The sequence below is a fragment of the Thamnophis sirtalis genome, unplaced genomic scaffold (genome assembly GCF_051295495.1).
Source record: "Thamnophis sirtalis isolate CommonGarterSnake01/CBP01778 unplaced genomic scaffold, rThaSir2_p1.2 scaffold_8, whole genome shotgun sequence".
In the NCBI taxonomy this organism is placed as follows: Eukaryota; Metazoa; Chordata; class Lepidosauria; order Squamata; family Natricidae; genus Thamnophis; species Thamnophis sirtalis.
The window spans coordinates 64347295-64369168 of record NW_028261388.1 but is presented as its reverse complement, the minus strand read 5'-3'; the positions used below and the strand labels follow the sequence as shown (position 1 = coordinate 64369168).

At 48.9% G+C, this 21874-nt stretch overlaps 1 protein-coding gene across 6 annotated transcripts in view; it reads right to left on the bottom strand.

The window, feature by feature from the left end:
- DMD (dystrophin) overlaps positions 1 to 21874 on the bottom strand; it is a 1286665-nt gene that overhangs the window by 848391 nt on the left and 416400 nt on the right. For all 6 annotated transcript variants that reach the window (XM_087721810.1, XM_087721811.1, XM_087721815.1 and 3 more), the window contains exon 20: positions 13593 to 13773. In XM_087721810.1, the coding sequence (XP_087577936.1) occupies positions 13593 to 13773 (181 nt within the window). The remainder of the gene's footprint in view (positions 1 to 13592; positions 13774 to 21874) is intronic.

Below are 21874 nucleotides of genomic sequence, written 5' to 3'. Positions count from 1 at the left end.
TGGGCGGCTCACAGACAAAACAAGCATATAAAATTTAAAATAAGAAAAATAAGAATACAAATTATTAAAATTTCATAACATGCATACAGTTAGAGTGGGGCTGGATACCCATCAACAGCCCCAGGCCTGCCGGAACAGCCAGGTCTTGGTAGCTTTACGGAAGGCTGGAAGAGTAGTAAGGGTCCGGATCTCTACAGGAAGATCGTTCCATAGGGCCGGAGCAGCTACAGAGAAGGCCCTCCCCCGGGGAGTCGCCAACGGACATTGACCGGCCGACTGTTGTAAGTCGAGGACTACCGGTAGGAAGTGTCAGATCCCTAAAAGTGATACTGCCATTCAATTGGGAGGAGGGGGGCCTTGGAGTCAATTTATTGACAGTGCCTGTGACAACTGATATTTTACAACTGGTTTCCTGCCACAGAAAGGCCTGAGGTCCCATCAACTTTTGGGGAATGTTTATGATGGTTGTGTGGGATATTTTACTTTAATGTCTAATGGAAGATAGCCATGAGAAAGTGTTGTGGCCCAACAGGAGCCGTCGGAGCTGCCACCAGACTCCGACAGCGAGGGGCCCGATGAGTCGGCTCTGGAGGAGGTGGAGGACCCTGGACAGGGTTCTGACTCCGAGCAGGGTGCAGAGAGGCTGTTTGGCCATCAGGAGGCTCCTGAGCCTTGGGGCAGTGGGGAGGAGACAAGGGAGAGTGAGCCGGATGCCAGTAGTGAGTTGTTTCTGGATGCATGGCACCGAAGAGCTAATAGGTGTTAGGAACAGTTGCGCAGTTACAGGAGGTAATTGCACCCAGCTGATGGTCATTAGGCTCCTCTCCAGACTATAAAAAGACTACTTGTGCACACACCCTTCTTGCAGAAGTCAACGCAGGAATGAATGTCAGAGAACATTGTTATGAGCTTGGCAGGCTGGATTGCTGCCAAGCGTTATCTGTGTTTATTGCTGCCCAAGCTTGCCTGTGCCGGCTTGCTGCCAAGGACCTGTCTGTCTGTTAATTAAATGCCATAACTTATCTTTGGCTCGGAGTGTGTGTTGGTGTGGAATTAGGGGGGGTCAGAACAGATTGACTTCTGCCCAAAATGAAACTTCATTCAGCTACAATGGAGCAACTCTGTGCTGAGAATGCCCAGTTGGTTCAACAGATTGCTTTGTTGGCTGGTCAAGTCTCTCAGCTTCAGGGACCTGCTAACCCCCTCACCCCCCCCCAACCATGGAGGAAATGCCCAGTGGCTACACCAGACAAGTTGGATGGCAAACAAGCTATGTTTGCAGCATTCTTGGGACAATGCCAGCTTTTTATCAGCTTGAGGGCGGAGGACTTTCCCATCGACAGGAAGAAGGTGGGATTCATCATCAGCTTGCTCTCAGGCACAGCTGCTCATTGGGCTACTCCATTACTATCTCAGCTTAGTCCTCTGCTGGATGACTTCCAGGGCTTTTGTAATCATCTCCGGCTGATGTTTGATGATCCCATTAAGGAAGAAACAGCACCAGACTACTCAGGGCACTGCAGCAGGGCAGTGGCTCCTTGCAGGATTATGTCAGTGAATTCCAGCTGCTTAGTCAGGACTCAGTTTGGAATGAGCCAGCCCTCATGAACACTTTTCAGATGACCTGCAGGATGAGCTGGTGAGGATGGACAGGTCACCAACGTTCGACACGTTGGTTCACTTGTGCCTCCAGATAGACGCTCGGCTGCAGAGGCAGAGGCCTCGCTGCACGTCCCAGGAGACCACTAATGTGCTGATCCCTCAGGAGACTGCAGTTGTACGGGAGGAGCCCATGGAAATGGGTGCCGCCAAACTCCAAGTGGCGCACAGAGATGGACTGACGACGTGCAGGGGGGTTGTGTTTTTATTGTGGGGCTCTTGGACACCTAGCCACAGCTTGTCCTAAGAAGAGTAGGGGGCTGCGAGGTCTGAGACCTACCCCTCAGCTCCAGAACAATGTGTCCAGACACAGGCAGAGCCCGATCTGAGGGAAACTTTAGGTCGGGCGCAGGCCGAAACAGAGGTGGACGGGCCTCCATGGCACATGGTTTTAGCAGCACACATCCTCTTGTCGGGTAGTCCACAGGGAATTCCGGCCCATGCCTTGGTCAATTCTGGGGCTACCACAAACTTTATGAATGCGGCGTTTACTACAGCGTATGATGTCCTTCTGTGCCCAGTGGACCCACCGATGCGGGTCGAGACTATTGACGACCGGTTGCTTCTGTCTGGGCCTATCAAGGCCGCCACACAACCTTTGCGCCTGATCCTCGGGGAGCACGAGGAGGCCATCCAATTTTACGTGGCTTCGGGCCTGCATTTCCCCGTGGTCTTGGGCTTGGCTTGGCTGTGGACGCACGACCCTCAGATCTACTGGTCACAAAATCTGATCACATTCCCGTCCCTGCAATGCGTCGACCACATCCGGCAGGTCTGTGCAGCCCAGGTACCCGACTCGCCCAAGGTGGCCGTGCCACCGGGTTTAGTGGACTTCACGGATGTCTTCAGCGAGGAGGCGGATCAACTGCTGCTGCATCGGCCTTATGACTGTCCCATCGACCTGGTACCTGATGCGAAGCTCCCTAAAGGTCATCTGTACTCCATGTCTGAGCCGGAGTTGGCCGCATTGCGGGACTTTCTTGACAAGAACCTCACCCGGGGGTTTATCTGGCCTTCGTCCTCGCCCTTGTCTGTCCTGGTTTTGTTCGTGAAAAAGAAGACCGGGGATCTGAGACTTTGTTGTGATTACCGGCACCTGAATGCCATCACGGTACGTAACAATTACCCGCTGCCCCTGATTCTGGAGTTTTTGGAGTGGCTCCGGGAGGCAAAGGTGTTCACAAAATTGGACTTCTGTGCGGCCTACAACCTGGTTCAATTCAGGGCGGGGGACAAATGGAAGACGGCCTTTGGCACCTGGTATGAACATTTCGAGTACATGGTCATGCTGTTCAGGTTGACCAATGCGCTGGCTGTCTTCCAACATTTTATGAATTATATTTTCCAGGACCTGTTGGATCAGTTTGTCGTCATTTACCTGGATGACATCTTGATCTACTCGACGTCCTGAAAGGATCATCAACATCACTTGCGTCTGATCTTGCAGCGACTCCGAGAACATCATTTGTTTGCAAAGCTGGAGAAGTGTCAGTTTTGGCAGACTACCCTCGAGTTCCTGGGGCACCGTATCTCCCCTGAAGGAATTGCGATGGAGCCAGGCAAGGTGGAGGCGTTGCGTAGTTGGCAACCTCCTTGATGTATGAAGGATGTGCAGAGACTCCTCGGGTTTGCCAACTACTACCGGACCTTCATCCCCAGCTTTGCTTTCTTGACCACGCCACTCACTTGGCTCCTGCAAAAGAAAGTGCCATTTTGCTGGGGACCCATGGAGCAGTAGCCGTTCGTGGCCCTGAAGCGCACTTTTACGAGGAAGCTGATCCTGAAACACCCTGATCCCCATCGTCGATTTGTAGTGGAGGTGGACGCGTCTGACATTGCTGTGGGGGCAGTGTTACTGCAGGCTCATGCCCCTGATGGTACCCTTTTCCCTTGCATTTACTACTCTCGGAAACTCAATCCTTCCGAGCACAATTACATCTGGGAGAAGGAGTTGTTGGCTATCAAGGTGGCATTCGAGGCCTGGAGGCATCACCTGGAGGGGGCCAGGCATCAGGTCGAGGTCCGAATGGATCATCGGAATGTAGAGTTTTTGACCACAGCGCGTAAGCTGAACCAACACCAGATCCGGTGGTCTCTGTTCTTTGCCTGGTTCAATTTTAAAGTGATGTACATCCCTAGTGCGCTGAATCAAAGGGCGGATGCCCTATCTAGGAAACCAGAGTACTCTGACCCTACAGACTCACTTCCACCCCAGACTGTTCTACCCGTTGAATCCTTTGCTGCAGTTCATGAACCCGTGGACTTGCGGTCTCTGATACGGGATGTGCAGCAGGGCGACGAGTGGGTGGAGCAACAGAGGGCAGAGGTAGGGCTGGCTTCTCCCTTTGACGATGACCTTTTGAGGTATCGGGACCAGCTCTATGTGCCCGCAGGGCTCCTCTGTGGACTGGTTCTCTCCCAAGTTTCCAAGTTTCAAGTTTAATAAAATTTGTATGCCGCCCACTCCCATTGGGACTCTGGGCGGCTCACAACAAGACAAAGAAACATTTAAAATTTAAAAATAGAAAATACAATATTAAAATTCCACATCATCCATTCCATCTAAGCGGGGCTGGATATCAATCAACAGCCCCAGGCCTACCGGAACAGCCAGGTCTTGACGGCTTTATGGAAGGCCGGGAGAGTGGTAAGGGTCTGGATCTCTGTGGGTAGATGGTTCCACAGGGCTGGCACAGCAACAGAGAAGGCCCTCCCCCAGGGAGCCGCCAGCCAGCATTGTCTGGTTGACGGTACCCGGAGGAGGCCCAACCTGTGCGATCTTGTTGGTTGTTGGGAGGTAAGTGGCAGGAGGCGGTCTCTCAGGTAGCCAGGTCCTAAACCATGTAGGGCTTTAAAAGTAATGACTAGCACCTTGAAGCGCGTCTGGAAACCAGTGGGGAGCCAGTGCAGCTTGCGGAGGATAGGTGTAACGTGGGTGTATCTAGATACACCCCATATCACTCACGCGGCTGCGTTCTGGACCAGCTGTAGTCTTCAAACACTCTTCAGGGGCAGCCCCATGTAGAGCGCATCACAGTAATCCAGTCTTGAGGTGACAAGGGCATGAGTGACTATTCGAAGTGCCTCCCGGTCCAGGTAGGGCCGCAACTGTTGCACCAGGCGAACCTGGGCGAAGGCCCCCCTGGTCACAGCCGACAGATGGTGATCTAATGTCAGCTGTGGATCCAGGAGGACATCTAAATTGAGGGCCCTCTCTGAGAGGTGTATAATTTCACCCCCCAATCTAAGAGGTGGAATGTCTGGACTAACCTTGGGAGGCAACATCAATAGCCACTTGGTCTTGTCTGGATTGAGTGCAAGCTTGTTCGCTCCCATCCAGATCCTGACAGCCTCCAGGCACTGGCACATCACTTCCACTACTTCGCTGAGTTGGCACGGGGCGGACAGATACAATTGAGTATCGTCTGCATATTGATGGTATTTGATCCCGTGCTGGTGTATGATCTCACCCAGCGGCTTCATGTAGATGTTAAATAGGAGGGGGGACAGGACCGAACCCTGCGGCACCCCATATTTGAGGGGCCTAGGGGTCGACCTCTGTCCTCCAACAAACACCGACTGTGACCTGTGCGAGAGGTAAGAGGAGAACCATCTTAGAATGGTGCCTCCCTATCCCACCTCCTGTAACCGTCACAGAAGGATACTATGGTCGATGGTATTGAAGGCCGCTGAGAGGTCAAGGAGCACTAGGATAGAAGAATGACCTCTATCCCTGGCCCACCAGAGATCATCGATCAGCGCGACCAGTTTCTGTGCCGTAACCAGGTCTGAAACCCGACTGAAAGGGATCTAGATAATCTGCTTCATCCAAGGTTCACCGGAGGTGAAAGGCCACCACCTTCTCAACAACCTTCCCTACGAACAGGAGGTTGGAGACTGGGCAATAGTTGTTTAAAATGTCTGGATCCAGGGATGGTTTCTTAAGGAGGGGTCTCACCACCGCATCCTTTAGAGGATGCGGGAAGGATCCCTCCAGAAGAGAGGTGTTAACAATCCTCTGGAGCCAGCCACATATCATCTCCCTGCTGGTCGAGACCAGCTAGGAGGGACACGGGTCCAGTAAACAGGTAGAGGCACTCACCGCTCCCATGGGCTTGTCCACTTCCTCAGGAGTGACAAGTTGAAACTCGCTCCATAAAATCCGATCAGGACCTTCCCCCGGCGCCTTGGCTGGTACCATCCAAGTGGAGTCCAGGTCCGTCCGGATCTGAGCGATTTTATTTGACAGAAACTGAACAAATTCCTCAGCTCTAACCTGTCAGGGTTCATCCGCATCCCTCCCTTTCAAGAGGGAGCGGGAAATCCTAAACAGGGTGGCTGGGTGAGATTCTGTGGATGCAATAAGAGCGGACAAATGTGCACATTTTGCTGCCCATATCGCCACTAGATAAGTTCTAATAAAGGCTCTTAATTGTCTTCGATCGGATTCGGAGTTACTAGCCCTCCAGCGTCGCTCTAGGCATCTCTTTTGGTGCTTCATCTCCTGGAGTTCCTCGGTGAACCAAGGAGCCCTCCTGGACCCACTGCCGCGGAGAGGCCGTAAAAGCGCAATCTGGTTTAGAGCCTCCGCCGCCGCTATATTCCAAGCAGCGACCAAGGACTCCGCCCGACTGTGGGCCAAGTGCCATCTGAAATCCCATAGGATCCATCAGGCGCCTGGGGTGGAACCACCTAATCGGTTCCCCCTCCCTACAGTGGGGAATTGGTTTGCGAAAGTCGAGCCTCAGTAGGAAGTGATCCGACCAGGACAAGGGCAAGATCTTAATGCCCTTCAAATCTAGATCACGTCTCCACTGATCCGAGAGAAACACGAGGTCGAGTGTGTGCCCCGTTGAATGAGTCTGACCCTGAATTACCTGGGTCAAGTCCGTGGCTGTCATGGAAGCCATGAACTCCTGTGCTCCATCAGAGCGTTCACCAAGCGATGGCAGGTTGAAATCCCCCAGCACTATAAGCCTGGGGAACTCAACCGCCAGCTCGGCTACTGACTCGAGGAGCACAGGCAGGGCTGTTGTAACGCTGTTGGGAAGTAGGTACATTAGCAACAAACCCATTTGACCCCCAAGGTCCAACTTCACCAGAAGGGACTCACACCCGACAATCTCCGGAGCAGGGATCCTACTAGTGACTCTCGGATGATGACTGCCACTCCCCCACCCCTTCACTGTGTCGCGGCTGATGTAGCACCCAAAACCCTTCTGGGCACATTTCAGTGAGGGGGACTCCTCCCTCATGGCCCAGCCAGGTCTCAGTATTACATGCCAGGTCTGCCCCCTCGTCTAGTATTAGATCCCTGACGAGGGGAGCTTTGTGAACTAAAGACCTGGCATTTAGCAACAGCAGCCTGAGACCAGGGCCCTGACATCTCTCGCCATCTGGTCCTGGAGTGGAACTAACAGGGCTGGAAGGAGGGATCGCTGTGACGTAGCGAACCCTCCTTCCCCGGTAATGGCTAGCCCTGTAACTCCCGTCAAACCTGCCTCTCCCAACTATGACCGGGATGCACCGGCCCATCCCTGCACCCATAGACCCCTCTTCCCCTCCCGTAGCCTCCGTTCTTCCCAGCAGGACGTTTCTGCCATGCATTCTGGGATGAGATGTGTAAAATTAAATATGTCTTGTATTCCCTTTCAAATAGCCAACAAAATATTTCTGGTTTTAAATCCATATCTTGCTTTACCATTGCTTCTAATCACTAACTATTGAATAGCTACTTGGACCAACCTAAGTACTGAACCTAATTCATATATTCCTGTTTTTTTTAACTAAGAACCAAATTTCAGAAAAAGAAATCTGTATTGCTCTGTGAATCTACCTATGACATTCATTCTTGATCTAACATCTTGGATGAAAGACTATATCTTTCCTGTTTGTTTATATCTTTCCTGTTTGTTGGGGGACATCCTTCCTGAAAAGACTGTACATTGTTGAGTGAAAGTAGAGGTCCCTTCGGTTACCTGTAGTCCTCAGCTTACAACCACAATTGAGTCCAATATTGTTTTATTTCTTTTGTAGTTAGTATTATTTAACAGAATGAAAAAGAGGCAACAGAGTATGACCACTTTCTTCTCCAAAAAACCAAAAGCTGGGGAATCAGCTGATCCACAACAAACACCAGCACCAACACCAGCATCACAAGCACCAGCACCACAAGCACCAGCAAAACAAGCAACACCACCACCACCACCACCACCACCACACCAACAGCAGCAGCAACACAACCACTTCCACCACTTGAGGTTGGAGAAAGCAGCAAGTCCATCTCCTCCACTGAAGTTCCACAACTTCCTGACTGCTGGAATTTGCAGCAATACAACACTTCAAGGACAAGTATGATGGACTGGCAGTATCCGGCAAGAAGTTAGGTTGTGAGTACTGTGCAAAACCCATGTTCTCATTAGAGAAAGGTATTCATGTTTCTAGAGAGTAGAAACATTTCCAGGTTGTGCCAGCAGGGAAAACTAAGGAGACAGAACAAGCATTGCTCAGAAAAAAATTAAAGGAACATTTTCAATCAAAAGCACACCTTATTTGCTTGGAGAACAGTAAGCAACGGGAGCAGGATGCTTTAACCAAATCCGTAGATAAGTCAACTGACAAACATTTATCCAATACTTTCAAAAATATTTTCTATTGTTTACGATCTGGCGCAAAGATGTAATCCATTCTCAGACATTGAAGCACAGGTAGATTTGCCAACTATGGTTGGAGTGGATGTGGGAGTTGGCTTGCATTTACAGAGATCCACAGTGAAAATAGTTGAATTCATTGCAAATGAAATCCAAACCACCATGTTTTCCAGGATTATTGCAAAGAATCTAAAGGTGTGCCTAATAATCGATGAAACCTCAATACTTTAAATGAAAGCAGTGCTGATAGTTTTTGTAAGAGTTGAGGATCCAGAATGCCCAGCAATCATTTTTGTTGAGCTTTTGGAATCAGAGAAACAAGATGCGGAAACCATATGTTCTGCAGCGATGGGAAGCTTGCGTAAAGTTGGGTTTACCACCAAATATCTCCAGAAGAATTTAATCACTTTCTGCTCCAATGGTGCCAATGTTATGCTTGGAAGAAAATCTGGAGTCAGCACCAGAATAGCTCAAGACTTCCCAAACATCATAATCTGGCACTGCTTGAACCACTGCCTCCAACTTGTGCTGGATGATGCAATAAGAGAAATAAAGCAATTCAACCACTTCAAGATCTTCCTTGATAAAATACACACCACCTTCCACAAATCCTGCAAGAGCCAGAATGACCTTTTCCAAATCTCTGAACAATTGGACATTGAAATTGTGAACATTGGCAGAGTTTTGGAACCAAGATGGGTTGCCTGAAGGGCAACCATGGTTGTGTGGCGTGCTTATCCAGCACTACATCCATTTTTTTCTGGACAATGAAAGATTCCCAGGCATGGCTTCCCATTTTGAAATTCTAAATTTTTTGAAGGATTTGGCCCTCATGATAGATATTCTAAATGAGATTTCTCATCTGTCAAATGCCCTGCAGGGGAGAGACATAGATATCATCAAGGCCAAAAAGTATTGTGAACAATCAAAGCTTTTGAAATGCTTAGACAGAGAAAGGGCACATATGAAAACAACATTGATGCAATGCTAAAAACACGCCTTCAAAAACATCAATTTAGCTGCAAATCAACATTTGTTGCCCTTCCTCGTGACAAGATTCTGTCAAGCATCACCACCAATTTGAACAAAAGGCTGATGGATTGTGACCATCTAAAAACAAGTAGCCAATTGCCAGCCGCAAACAAGTTACACTTTATCACATATTTGGAGCCAGATTACTGGAACATTGAAGATGTAGTCATTCCATGGGCTGAGGCAGAGGCAGCATTGTTTGAATTTGGTGAAATTTCTAATTAAGAAATTAATTTGAACGACTACAGAGATTTTTTGGAAAATGTGCTAAAAAATCCAAACAAGTACAAAATTCCTGACGATATCAGAAAAGCTAGAGATATTGTCAGGACAATTGCTGTTAGTTCAGCAGAGGCGGAAAGGGGGTTCTAAAAAATGAACCTCATATGTTCAGAGCAAAGAACCTGCCTAATTGTTCCAAACATAAGTAAACTGATGGTGATAAATGTTGTTGGCCTGCCTGTTGAGAGATGGGACCCAATTCCTGCAGTGAAAAAGTGGCTCAGAGCACCCCACCACATGGCTGATGATCCATGAATAAAGACCAAGAAAGCTGCAACTGAGGAGTCTGGAAGCCTAAGAACAATATGGAAATATCAACAACCAGAAAACCAATAACACAAGTAAGTACTTGAGTGTATCTCTTTCATTGTGTTATTCTTATGTAAGCTATAAGTGTATGCGATTAAAGTTCTCCTTTTTGTGTCTCTTCTTTGTGCAGGTTATAGGAGCAAGGTGGTAAGGTGGTGGTGTGCAGAAGACCGGCAAGGCAGTAATCTTCCCTCTGTAAGTAGCTGTCTTTATTGCTGGATGTTCTGGGTTCATCCTTAATATAGTAAGTACAAGTGATTAAAGTCCTCCTTTCTGTGTCTCTTCTTTGTGTAGGTTATTGGAGCAAGGTGGTGAGATGGTGGTGTGCAGAAGATCGGCAAGGCAGTATTCTTCCCTCTGTAAATAGCTGTTTTTATTGTTTTGTGTGCTGGTTTCATCCTAATGCAATGCATGCGATTAAACTCCTCCTTTCTGTGTCGCTTCTTTGTGCAGGTTATTGGCGCAAGGTGGTGAGATGGTGGTGCAGAAGACGGAGAAAAGGACAGTAATCTTCCTTTTCTATTATTTTGTGTGCTTGTTTCATCCTAATGCAGTGCATGCGATTAAAGTCTTCCTTTCTATATCTCTTCTTTGGGCAGGTTATTGGAGCAAGGTAGTGAGGTGGTGGTGCAGAAGACGGAGAAAAGGACAGTAATCTTACTTTTCTATTATTTTGTGTGCTTGTTTCATCCTAATACAGTGCATGCAATTAAAATCCTCCTTTCTGTGTTTCTTCTTTGTGCAGGTTATTGGAGCAAGGTGGTGAGGAGGTGTTGTGCAGAAGACTGGCAAGGCAGTAATCGTCCCTCTGTAAGTAGCTGTCTTTATTGTTTTGTGTGCTGGTTTCATCCTAATGCAGTGCATGCAATGGAAGAGTTCATTTCTGTGTCTCTTCTTTGTGCAGGCCAGTCATTGGAGTCAGTGATACTGAAGACTGGCAAGGACAGTCATCTTCCTTCTGTAAGTAGCTTTTTTATTATTTTGTGTACTTATTTTAATCTTACTGAAGTTTATCCATTGGGGCAAAGAATTCAGTGACATTGTCTTGGCCACTCCCACCCGGTCACATGGCTGGCAAGCCACTCCTACCCGGTCACATGGGAGGCAAGCCACTCCCACCCAGTCACCTGGGCGGCAAGCCACTCCCACCCTGTCACATGGGTGGCAAGCCACTCCCACCCAGTCACATGGGCAGCAAGCCACTCCCACAAAGCAGGCCACACGTACAGAAGAGGTTCCAAAAATTTTTGAAACCCACCACTGCTCATAGGGGTAAGAAGGATTTTTTTGAAAAAATCTGTGTATATATATGTGTGTGGATACACACAAACACATAACTACACTTTTAAAATACACTTTAATAAACAGCACAAATAATAATTGAAATATATTCATTTAAAACCAAATCTCTGAAATACAAGTTATGTTCTTTAAAAAGTAAATGCAAACTAAAAACAACCAATTTAATTCAATTTAAAAAGCATAACCAAACCCCCTCAAAATAATGTCATAGTATGGTCAGAATTAATAATTTTAATATTATTATTACTAAATTCCCACAAATCAAATTTAAGCAACACAAGAAGCATACAGAATCATATTGTTCAATCTTATTTCTCTGCTAATTAATATTTTAGAAGCACTGCTGACAGATTGTATTGAGTCCAAGCAAAAATAATCATTAACTTCTTTTGCAATGTAATACTTAAAATCCCAGCTACAGTTATTTAGTCAACTTGGAAAGCAAAAAGTTTCATTATATAGAAATTCAAGTTTATTTTTATCCAACATTTATCTTTACATGACAAGTTGGCAGCCATTGTTTTTATTTCTAAGAATGCCTATGAGGATTATATAGGATCTCTCTCTGTGTCACTCTTCCCCCTTCTTCTCCCTTCTTTCTTTGTATCTATCTATCTATCTATCTATCTATCTATCTATCTATCTATCTATCTATCTATCTATCATCTATCTATCTATCTATCTATCTATCTATCTCTTTCTCTGTATCTCTCTGTCTCTTTCTCTCCCTCTTTCCCCCTTCTCTCTGCATCTCTGTGTCTCTCTATGCCTCTCTCTCTCTTCCTCTCCCTCTCTCTCTGTCTCTCTCTGGCTGGCTGTAGTTGCAGGAGAAGAAGGAGGGAGAGGCTCACCCGAAGGAAAGCCTCCACCACAGCTCATGCTCAGTCAGCCTGGATTTCCAAAAAGTTGCCAAGAAGAAAGAAAAGGAGTAGCAAAGAGCCCCAAGGAGAACTTGCCAGGTTGGCCCAGCCTCGGCTTTCTGAGAGAGAGAGAAGACACACACACACACACACACACACACAGAGAGAGAGAGACAGAGACAGAGACAGAGACAGAGACAGAGACAGAGACAGAGACAGAGACAGAGAGCGGGTGACTGGCTGATTGGTGAATGTCATTGGCAAGGGCACTGGCTTTCTTTGAGCCTGACCCCCAGGGCCAGCCCCCTTTTCCCACTGCCTTGAACTTGAACGTCTTTACTCTTCCAGTGGAGCTGTGCCACTGCCTGCTTTCATTGAAAAACGTCTTCTGGGTGGCAAAAGTCCCCTGTACAAGTTTTAAATCTGTGCTGGGCGTTGTGGGCCCATCTCCTTTCTGTCATCCCATCATCCCAGATCCCATTCCCAGCACACCAGCCCTAATGTTAGCAAAGCCCGCATCAATTGTGGCTGGGTTGGGCCAGCATCTTGGGGCGGAGAGCGGGTTGCATGTCTTTCCAAATGGCCAAGGCATGCCCAGCACCAACAAGGACCAGAAGAAGCTCCAGAGAATCAGCCCCAGCCCCAGCCCCTGCCATTGCCTTTAACTTCTCAGACCAGGCAAGGAGTGACTGGGAGGGAAGGGCAAGGGGCAGGGGCAGTCAGTGGTGGGATCACCTGACAGGGAGCCACAGCAGAGGACCACAAGTTGCAAACATCCCTGCTAGTCGTTCCCGAATCTAGGGTGAGGTGCTCTTCACCGTTTCAAAGCCGAAGAGCCAGCACTGTCCAAAGACATCTCTGTGGTCATGTGGCTGGCATGGCTAAATGCCGAAGACACATGGAATGCCCACCAAAGGTGGTCCCTATTTTTCTACTTGCATTTTTATCTGTTTTCGAACTGCTAGGTTGGCAGAAGCTGGGACAAGTAACTGGATCTCACTCCGATATGCGGTGGTAGGGATTCGAACCACCGAACTGCCAACCTTTCTGATTGACAAGCTCAGCATCTTAGCCAATGAGCCACTGTGTCCCCTCGAATTTAGGTGACTCTAATAACTGGCATTTTGAAGTAAAGTAAGTTTGATGCTGGTTTATTCTTTACAATAAACATTGTATAATGCATAAAGACGTTATGACATAATAGAACCCTAGTTCTACTTATCATTAAATTTGATAACCAATTTCTGTAGGCAATGTACAATCAGCATTTTTGAATCAAAGCCCAAATCAATTCCAAATAAACAAAATTTATATTTTGTTTTGCATATATACTGCACTTGTACAGAAGAAAAATGAGAAGAAGATAGAAAAATGAGTAAAAGTTAGGATTAGCTGCAGGACCATTGATTTTTTGTTACATAGCTAAATATATAAATGACCTTCCAAACTCATTTTGGTTCTGAGCTATTTGTTGACAATAATTAGTATCAGCACTTACTTGTTTGTAGCTGCTTTTCTCTAGCTTTCAAATCATTGTACACTTGAGCGAAATGATTACTAAAGGCAACAAGATCTGCTTCCAAAAACACTGGGCACTGCTGGTTCTGTTTTAGTGCTTTGCCTTGTACCTTCAGTTTTTCTATCTGAGGTTGAATGCTTGAAAAGCGGACCACTTCATCCTGCCAAAAAGTAATTTTAAAAGGAATGTCAGTATGGTAATATTGGAGAAATAAATTGTCTTTAAGAACTGCTATTCAAGCTGCCATTTCAATCATAAATTTGTATGATTTTTATTTAATAGCAATACTGTAGTCAATATTTGTTTTATATAGGTACATTACTTATATTAACTTCTAATACTGATCAGTTGCAAAACTGGATATATGCTTGTATATTGGGCTTCGAAATCCATGTAGTTCTTTCATTATACATTAGATAATTGAAGTGCTCTTTTATAATTGGAATGCTATTCTTACATGAATTTTCTTAGAATTCATTAATGATAGGTAATAGACTGCACACATAGGTAAAGGTATATATTACTTATTTATAATAGAACTAGCTGTACCCGGCCATGCATTGCTGTGGTCCAGTCTGGGTGTAGTGGGGCGGCAGGTGGGTGCTGCCATTGGTCAGGACTCGGGGCTGCTGAGCCGGGTGAAGTTGGTTGGGGGAGACAGCGCGGGGGCTGTCAGCCTCGTGGAACTTGTTGAGCATCTCCTCGGAGGAGCTGTGCTCAGGCTCCTCCAAATCGGTGGCCCGGGAGAGTTAGACACCCAGGATGTCGCAGGAGGAGAAGTCCTCGGTGTGCCGCCTCATGGGGCACCCAGGGGCCGGGCTGCACCTCAGGCTGACACTGCTGACACTGCTGACACCGCCCCATCAGAGCCGCCTTGGCAAGGCCATAGCTGGCTCGCTGTGAGGGGGGGTGGAGAGTGCACACGGCCGGCCTGAGGAGATGCCCCGCCTCCGCCTCCTCTGGAGCTCCGCTGGGCTGGCCAGGGGTAGGCTGGCTTAAGGGCGGGGGGAGGCAGTCGAGGGATGGTGCAGGTGGTGCCCCACCACAGACAGCAAAGGCCCAGTGGGAGGGGAGGGGGAGGCCAAAGGGCTTCAGCTCCCCTTGGCAGTAATGTCCAAAGCTTGTCAGAGGAGAGGCGGAAAGGGGAAAGGGTGCGGCCGCAGCCGATGAGATCAGATGAGATTTGGAGTTGCCAATTGTGTGACCATTCTGACACACAGAGCATTTGTTAGATAATGTGCTGTCCTACACATTGGCAACAAAAATCAGAACACTAAATACAAGCTGGGTGGATACAACCTCGTACACAACCTTCACTCTGTCAAGGACCTAGGAGTACTAATCTCAAATGATCTAAGCCCCAGAGCTCATTGTAACACGATTCTTGTTGGATTTGGTTGGTAATAAAAGATCATTATTTCTTTGTTTTTGATCTTTGTATATTTGCAGCTTTTTCCCCCAATAGTCCTAAGTCCCCAATCTTTCTGGAATTGCAGACTGGCAGCAACAGTGTGTGTGTGTGGGGGGGGGGTCATGCATGCATATGCACAAATGTAGCTTCACAAGCTAACACGCTCACCCACTGCTTTCATGGGCCAGTTCCCAATAGCCCATGGCCTGGGGTTGAGGACACTTGCTATAGCACTAGGTATTAGGGACTTTAATACCTAGTGTGGTCCTTCTTGACTTGAGCAATGATTGATTCAGTATGGGTTTCTGTAAATTATGTCCTAATATATTGTACAGAAAAAACACTATTCATCTGGCTCCTCTAATGGGACCTGCCCAGACCTGAATCTCTGACTCAGCTCTCATCTCTTCAGAGTACACATCCCACAACCATGCAAAGTTTCTGTTTCCATGAATTGTATTCCAGCTTCCAACTTGTTCAGTTCTGTCTATAAACTTCTCAATTGAAGACAATTACAGATCTGTCATCTGCAATTATTGAATTCTTTATTTTACTTGAGATTAATTTATCATTTATGTCGTTGATATCAGTGTTAAGACAGACCAGATTTTCTTCTAGATCTTGTGGTGCTTCTTGAATTAATTTAGAAGATGGCCTTCTATTTTATGAACATTCCTTTAAGTTAATTCTTACTTTTAATTGCTGGAATTCTTTAAAACGAACCCCAGGTCATGGATGGGAGAGATGCCAATGGGCACCTGCTCTCCCTCAGCAGATGGCACCATGGCAGATAACTGGGCAGTGGCCAACCCAGGGATTGACCCCCCCCCCACTGAGTCCAGTCTCACCTGCAATGCCCCTACAGGTTCTTACCCCACCTTCCTACAGACAAGAGTTCTCAACAATGGGAGAAGGGATGAATGAGGGGGAAGCTGCAGGATGGATAGTGGAACAATGTGATGAGGTGGTTCCTAAGTTTAGAGATACAACTGGGTTCCATCCTTCAGGGAGGCAATAAAATGCCACCGTTGCTATCAATTCGGCCACAGAGTGTTAGAGTGCTCAGCTCCAGCCCCAATATCACAAATGTGCACACCAACCACCAGTGTGGTAAAGAGAAGGCCCTAGAAGCCACCACAAAAGAGTCATCTGGGCCAACAACCTCAGGAGGTGGACCCCCAACCTAAGGTGGTGAAAAGCCCAACCAATGGGGAGAAGGAAAATGCTGAAGATGACCCAATGATGATTGCACCCATCTGGCCATTTATGATAAAATGCAACCTCCAAGTGCCTGAAACAGGAGTGGATGGGGAAGTTGGGGCAATTATGGACACTGGCTGCACCCAATGCTTAACCAACATATTGAATGTGGAGCAGCTAGGCATATGCACAAGACCCTTAAAACATCCCATTCAGTTTGAGCAAGTAGATGAAACACTGATTGGGGAAGGGCAGCCACAAAAATTACTGAGTTGGTAAAGTTAATGATAGGCCGCCACTATGAGTTCCTCGGATTCATCATGGCTCCAAGAATGCAGGAATCAATTATCTTGGGGCTTGTGTGGCTAGACAAGTGGGCACCTACAATAAAGTGGGAGTACGGTATTAGAAAACTGATTATCAGCTTTGGGCCATTACCACTGGTGGAGCCAAAAGGTCACCCAGGAACGATTGAACCCAACAGCCCAGACCGTCCGAACCTGCAACACCTGCAGCAGACACAAAGCCCCCAGGGATCCAATAAGTACCAAAAGACTACTGGGACTTGGGGGGGGGGTGTTCAGTGAGGAAGATTGCAACTATCTCTCCCCCACCAGCTCACAGATTGCGCAATAAACTTCAAACAGGGGGCTACATTACCAAAGCCAAAAATGTACTCCATGACTCCCAAAGAGATGGTTGAATTGAGGAACTAAATTGACATCAATTTGAAACAGGGATTTATTGAACTAGCGAAGTCGAAAGTAGCAGCCCCCATGCTCTTCAGAGAAAAGAAAGATGGCGGAGTTCATCTCTGTATTGATCTGCGAGCCTTGAATACGATATGCAAAAAGAGCACTTATCCCCTTCCCCTCATGAAAGAACCACTATGTTGAACCACTTGGCTAAAGGCAAAATCTTCACTAAACTGAACTTGAGAGAGGCATATTACTGCATTCAGATCAGAGAGGGAGATGAGTAGAGGACCATTTTTAACATCCCCCTTGGCAGTTTTCAGTACTAAGTCATGCCATTTGGGCTACAAGGAGCACCCATAGTCTTCATGCAGTACATAAATGAGGTGCTACATGAGCACCTGTACCACAGAGTGCTCCTTTATCTTGATGACATTTTGATCTTCTCTGAAACGTTGGAAGAACATGTGAAACTGGTACAACAAGTCTGGGAAAAACTTATAGCCGCCAAGCTATACGCAGCTATACGCAAAGTTATCGAAGTGTGAGTTCCACAAGACCTCACTAGATTACTTGGGTTATTGCATCTCCAACGAGATGGCGCCCAGGCGTTTTGCTCCAGCCGATAAGGAGAGCAAACACTGAAAAAACATCTGAAAACCTGAAAATTCTATGCCCGAAGAAGGTCCCGGGGATGTCCGGAATCCAGGGGACCCGAGGAGCCCAGACCTTTGTGGGGGTCGCCGTTTCTGAGCGACCCCGGACTGCACGATCTCGAAGGTCTGTGAGCTGCGAGCCGCCCGCATTATCCGGCAGTGGGGGGGGGGCGGCGTCGCGTCGGCGTTTTTCAGCCCAGGCGATTCCATCTGGTTCATCGAGCCACTTTACTGGGGTTCTATGGGACTATTACTGCCTTGGAAGGAGAGAGAATTTATAGAGCTAGCCCAGTCCCTTGCGGGGGTCGCCGTTCCTGGACGCCCCCGGGCTCTACAACTCTGGGGATCTGGGTGCCGTGAGTTGCTTGTATTACTTGGTGGTGGGAGGAGTAACACCACGTCGGCTGCAACGGAGGCGGCTTTCGGCATTTCTATTTGGCTTATCGAACTGCCTCATTGGGGCTGTGTGAGACCATCATTATTTCGGAGGGAGAGAGAACGCATCGGAGCAGTGTGGGGACTGAGCAGAGTGGATGGGTGGCTTTCCCCGACGCTGCATCAGCCCCTCCGGATGGCCCCTTCTTCCATCCAGCCTTACTTCCCTCCCAGCATTGCCTCCTCCCTTCTTCATCCCTGCCCAGTCAGGTGGCCACCTGGACGCATTTTACTTCCTGCCCCCCTTTGCTGCGGTAAGGCTCTTCCTTGTGTCTTCCATGTACCATCTGCCACCCCCTTATGGTGGGTTTTTAACTTCCAGCCACCTTTGATTGTGGTTTGTGGTCACCCAGACTTGCTAGCTAAGTTCCATCTGTCTTCGGACCTGCTACCTCAGTTCCATCTGGTTCCAGACCCGCTAGCTCAGCTTCACCTGGCTTTGAGTACCATCAACATCACTATCTGCCATTATTATTCTTGGGGCTCTATTTGGAGCAGCACTTGTGGAAGAAGGCCTCCTACCCCCTTCAACTGTTCCGGACTCTTTGGACTTATCCAGACCAACAGAAGAGGGGAATACGAACTACCCCCCTGTATACCTTCTCCGGACTACAACTGGACGCTAATCACAACAATTATTTTAATTACTTCAATTACTGAGAGCCACTTGGCTCTACCTGGACTCGCATCTTAACAACGTAATAACTGCGCAATTCTATCTTTTCCTTCCTTTTTTCTACCTCTTTTTTTCTTACTGTGTTTGGGATATGTTAGGAGTATGTATGAGATTGAATGAATGATCCCACTTTTATCATTATTATTGTTGTATTTTTGTGTTTTTAATCTCCTTGTGGGGATTGCCTGGGCGAGTGAATGAGTATGTATGATTCGGAGGACCTGCCGAGGAATGCGGGGGACATTGGGGTGGTTGAGGGGACCAGGGACACGGGAGAGGGCCGGAGCATTACGGTCGTAACAGGGAGGGGCAGATATGGCGGGGACTTTAGGGCTGGCCATTACCGGGGAAGGAGGGTTCGCTACGTTACAGAGATCCCTCCTTCCGGCCCTATGAGTCCCACTCCGAGGCCAGATGGCGCGAGTAATCAGGACCCTGGTCTCAGGCTGTTGTCGCTAAATGCCAGGTCTGTAGTTCACAAGGCTCCCCTCGTCCGGGACTTAATTTTAGACGAGAGGGCAGACCTGGCATGTATTACTGAAACCTGGCTGGGCCCGGAGGGAGGAGTCCCCCTCGTAGAGATGTGCCCAGAAGGATTTCAGGTGCTGCATCAGCCGAGAGCCCAGGGAAGGGGTGGCGGTGTGGCTATTGTTATCCGGGAGTCCCTAGCACCTCGTAGGATCCCTGCTCCGGAGCTTGTCGGGTGTGAGTCCCTACTGGTGAAGTTGGACCTCAAGGGTCAAGTGGGTTTGCTGTTAACGTACCTGCCTCCCAACAGCGTTGCAGCAGCCCTCCCCTCGCTCCTCGAGTCGGTAGCCGAGCTAGCAACTGAGTTCCCCAGGCTTATCGTCTTGGGGGACTTCAATTTGCCTTCGCTCGGTGAACACTCTGATGGAGCGCAGGAGTTCATGGCTTCCATGACGGCCATGGGCTTGACCCAGGTAATCCGGGGCCCAACCCACTCAGCGGGTCACATGCTCGACCTCGTATTCCTCTCGGAGCAGTGGACTTGTGATCTTGGTCTGAGGGGTAATGAGATCATACCCCTGTCGTGGTCAGACCACTGCCTACTGAGGCTTGACTTCCGGAGACCAAACCCCCACTGTAGGGAGGAGGAACCGACCAAGTGGTTCCGCCCCAGGCGACTTATGGACCCCTCGAGGTTCCAGACGGAGCTTGGGGTTATTCCTGATACTCTCGCCCACAGTCTGGTCGAGACTCTGGTTGCTGCCTTGCACACGGCGGCATCGGAGACCCTTGACCGGATTGCGCCACTACGGCCCCTCCGAGGCGGCAAATCCCGGAGGCCTCCTTGGTTCACCGAGGAGCTCCGGGAGACGAAGCGTCGGAGGAGACGCCTAGAGCACCAATGGAGGTCCGATAAATCCGCATCGAACCGAGCACTCCTAACAACTTGCACCAAGGAGTACATCAGGGCACTTAGGGCAGCAAAAAGATCTCATGTTGCCACCTTGGTTGCGTCCGCTGAGTCCCGCCCAGCCGCCCTGTTTAGGATAACCCGTTCCCTCCTAAATAGGAGGAATACGGGCGAACCCTTGCAGGGTAGAGCTGAGGATTATGCCCAATTCTTAGCGGACAAAGTTGCTCGGTTTCGGGCGGATTTGGACTCCATTCCCGCAGTTCCAGCCGTGGCACAAGAGGATGAATTAGTAGATCACTACTGGGTTGAGTTTCAGGATGTTGCCCCCGGGGATGTGGACAAGGCCATGAGAGCTGTGAGTGCCTCCACCTGTGTACTGGACCCGTGTCCCTCCTTGCTGGTTGCCAACAGCAGTGAGGTGACACGAGGCTGGATTCAGGCGGTTGCTACCGCCTCGCTTCGGGAGGGGCACTTCCCCGCCGCACTTAAAGCAGCTGTGGTGAGACCCCTCCTGAAGAAGCCATCTTTGGATCCAGCTGTTCTTAATAACTATCGCCCAGTCTCCAACCTCCCCTTTATGGGGAAGGTTGTTGAGAAGGTGGTGGCCCTACAGCTCCAACGGTCCTTGGAGGAAGCCAGTTATCTCGACCCCTTCCAGTCAGGCTTCAGACCTGGTTACAGCACAGAAACCGCTTTGGTCGCATTGACCGATGATCTCTGGAGAGCCAGAGATGGAGGCCATGCCTCCATCCTGGTTCTCCTTGACCTCTCGGCGGCTTTCGATACCATCGACCATGGTATCCTTCTGCGACGACTGCGGGAGGTGGGGGTGGGAGGCACCGTTTTGCGGTGGTTCTCCTCCTACCTCTCGGACAGGTCGCAGTCGGTGTTAGTTGGGGGGGAGAGAACGACCCCTAGGCCCCTAACATATGGGGTGCCACAGGGTTCGGTCTTATCCCCCCTGCTATTCAACATCTACATGAAACCGCTGGGCGAGATCATTCAGAGGCACGGGATAAGATACCATCAATACACGGACGATACACAATAGCAATAGCAATAGCAGTAGACTTATATACCGCTTCATAGGGCTTTCAGCCCTCTCTAAGCGGTTTACAGAGAGTCAGCATATTGCCCCCAACAATCTGGGTCCTCATTTTACCCACCTCGGAAGGATGGAAGGCTGAGTCAACCCTGAGCCGGTGAGATTTGAACCGCTGAACTGCTGATCTAGCAGTAGCCTGCAGTGCTGCATTTAACCACTGCGCCACCTTGGCTCAACAGCTGTATCTGTCCGCCCCGTGCCAACTCAATGAAGCGGTGGACGTGATGAACCGGGGTCTTGAAGCCGTTAGGGACTGGATGAGGGCTAACAAACTTGTACACAACCCAGAGAAGACCGAGTGGCTGTTGTGTTTCCCTCCCAATAATTCGACCACTGTTCCAACACTCAGGCTGGGGGGTCAAATTTTACACCCCTCAGAGAGGGTTCGCAACTTGGGAGTCCTCCTGGATTCACAGCTGACATTCGACCATCATTTGACGGCTGTGACCAGGGGGGCATTTGCCCAGGTTCGCCTGGTACACCAGTTGCGACCCTACCTGAACCGGGAGGCTCTCACAACAGTCACTCGGGCCCTTGTGACCTCTAGGCTGGAATACTGCAATGTGCTCTACATGGGGCTGCCCTTGAAGAGCATCCGGCGGCTTCAGCTGGTCCAGAATGCGGCCGTGCGAGTGATTGTGGGTGCGCCTCGGTTCGCCCACATAACACCTATCCTCCGCGAGCTGCGCTGGCTACCTGTTG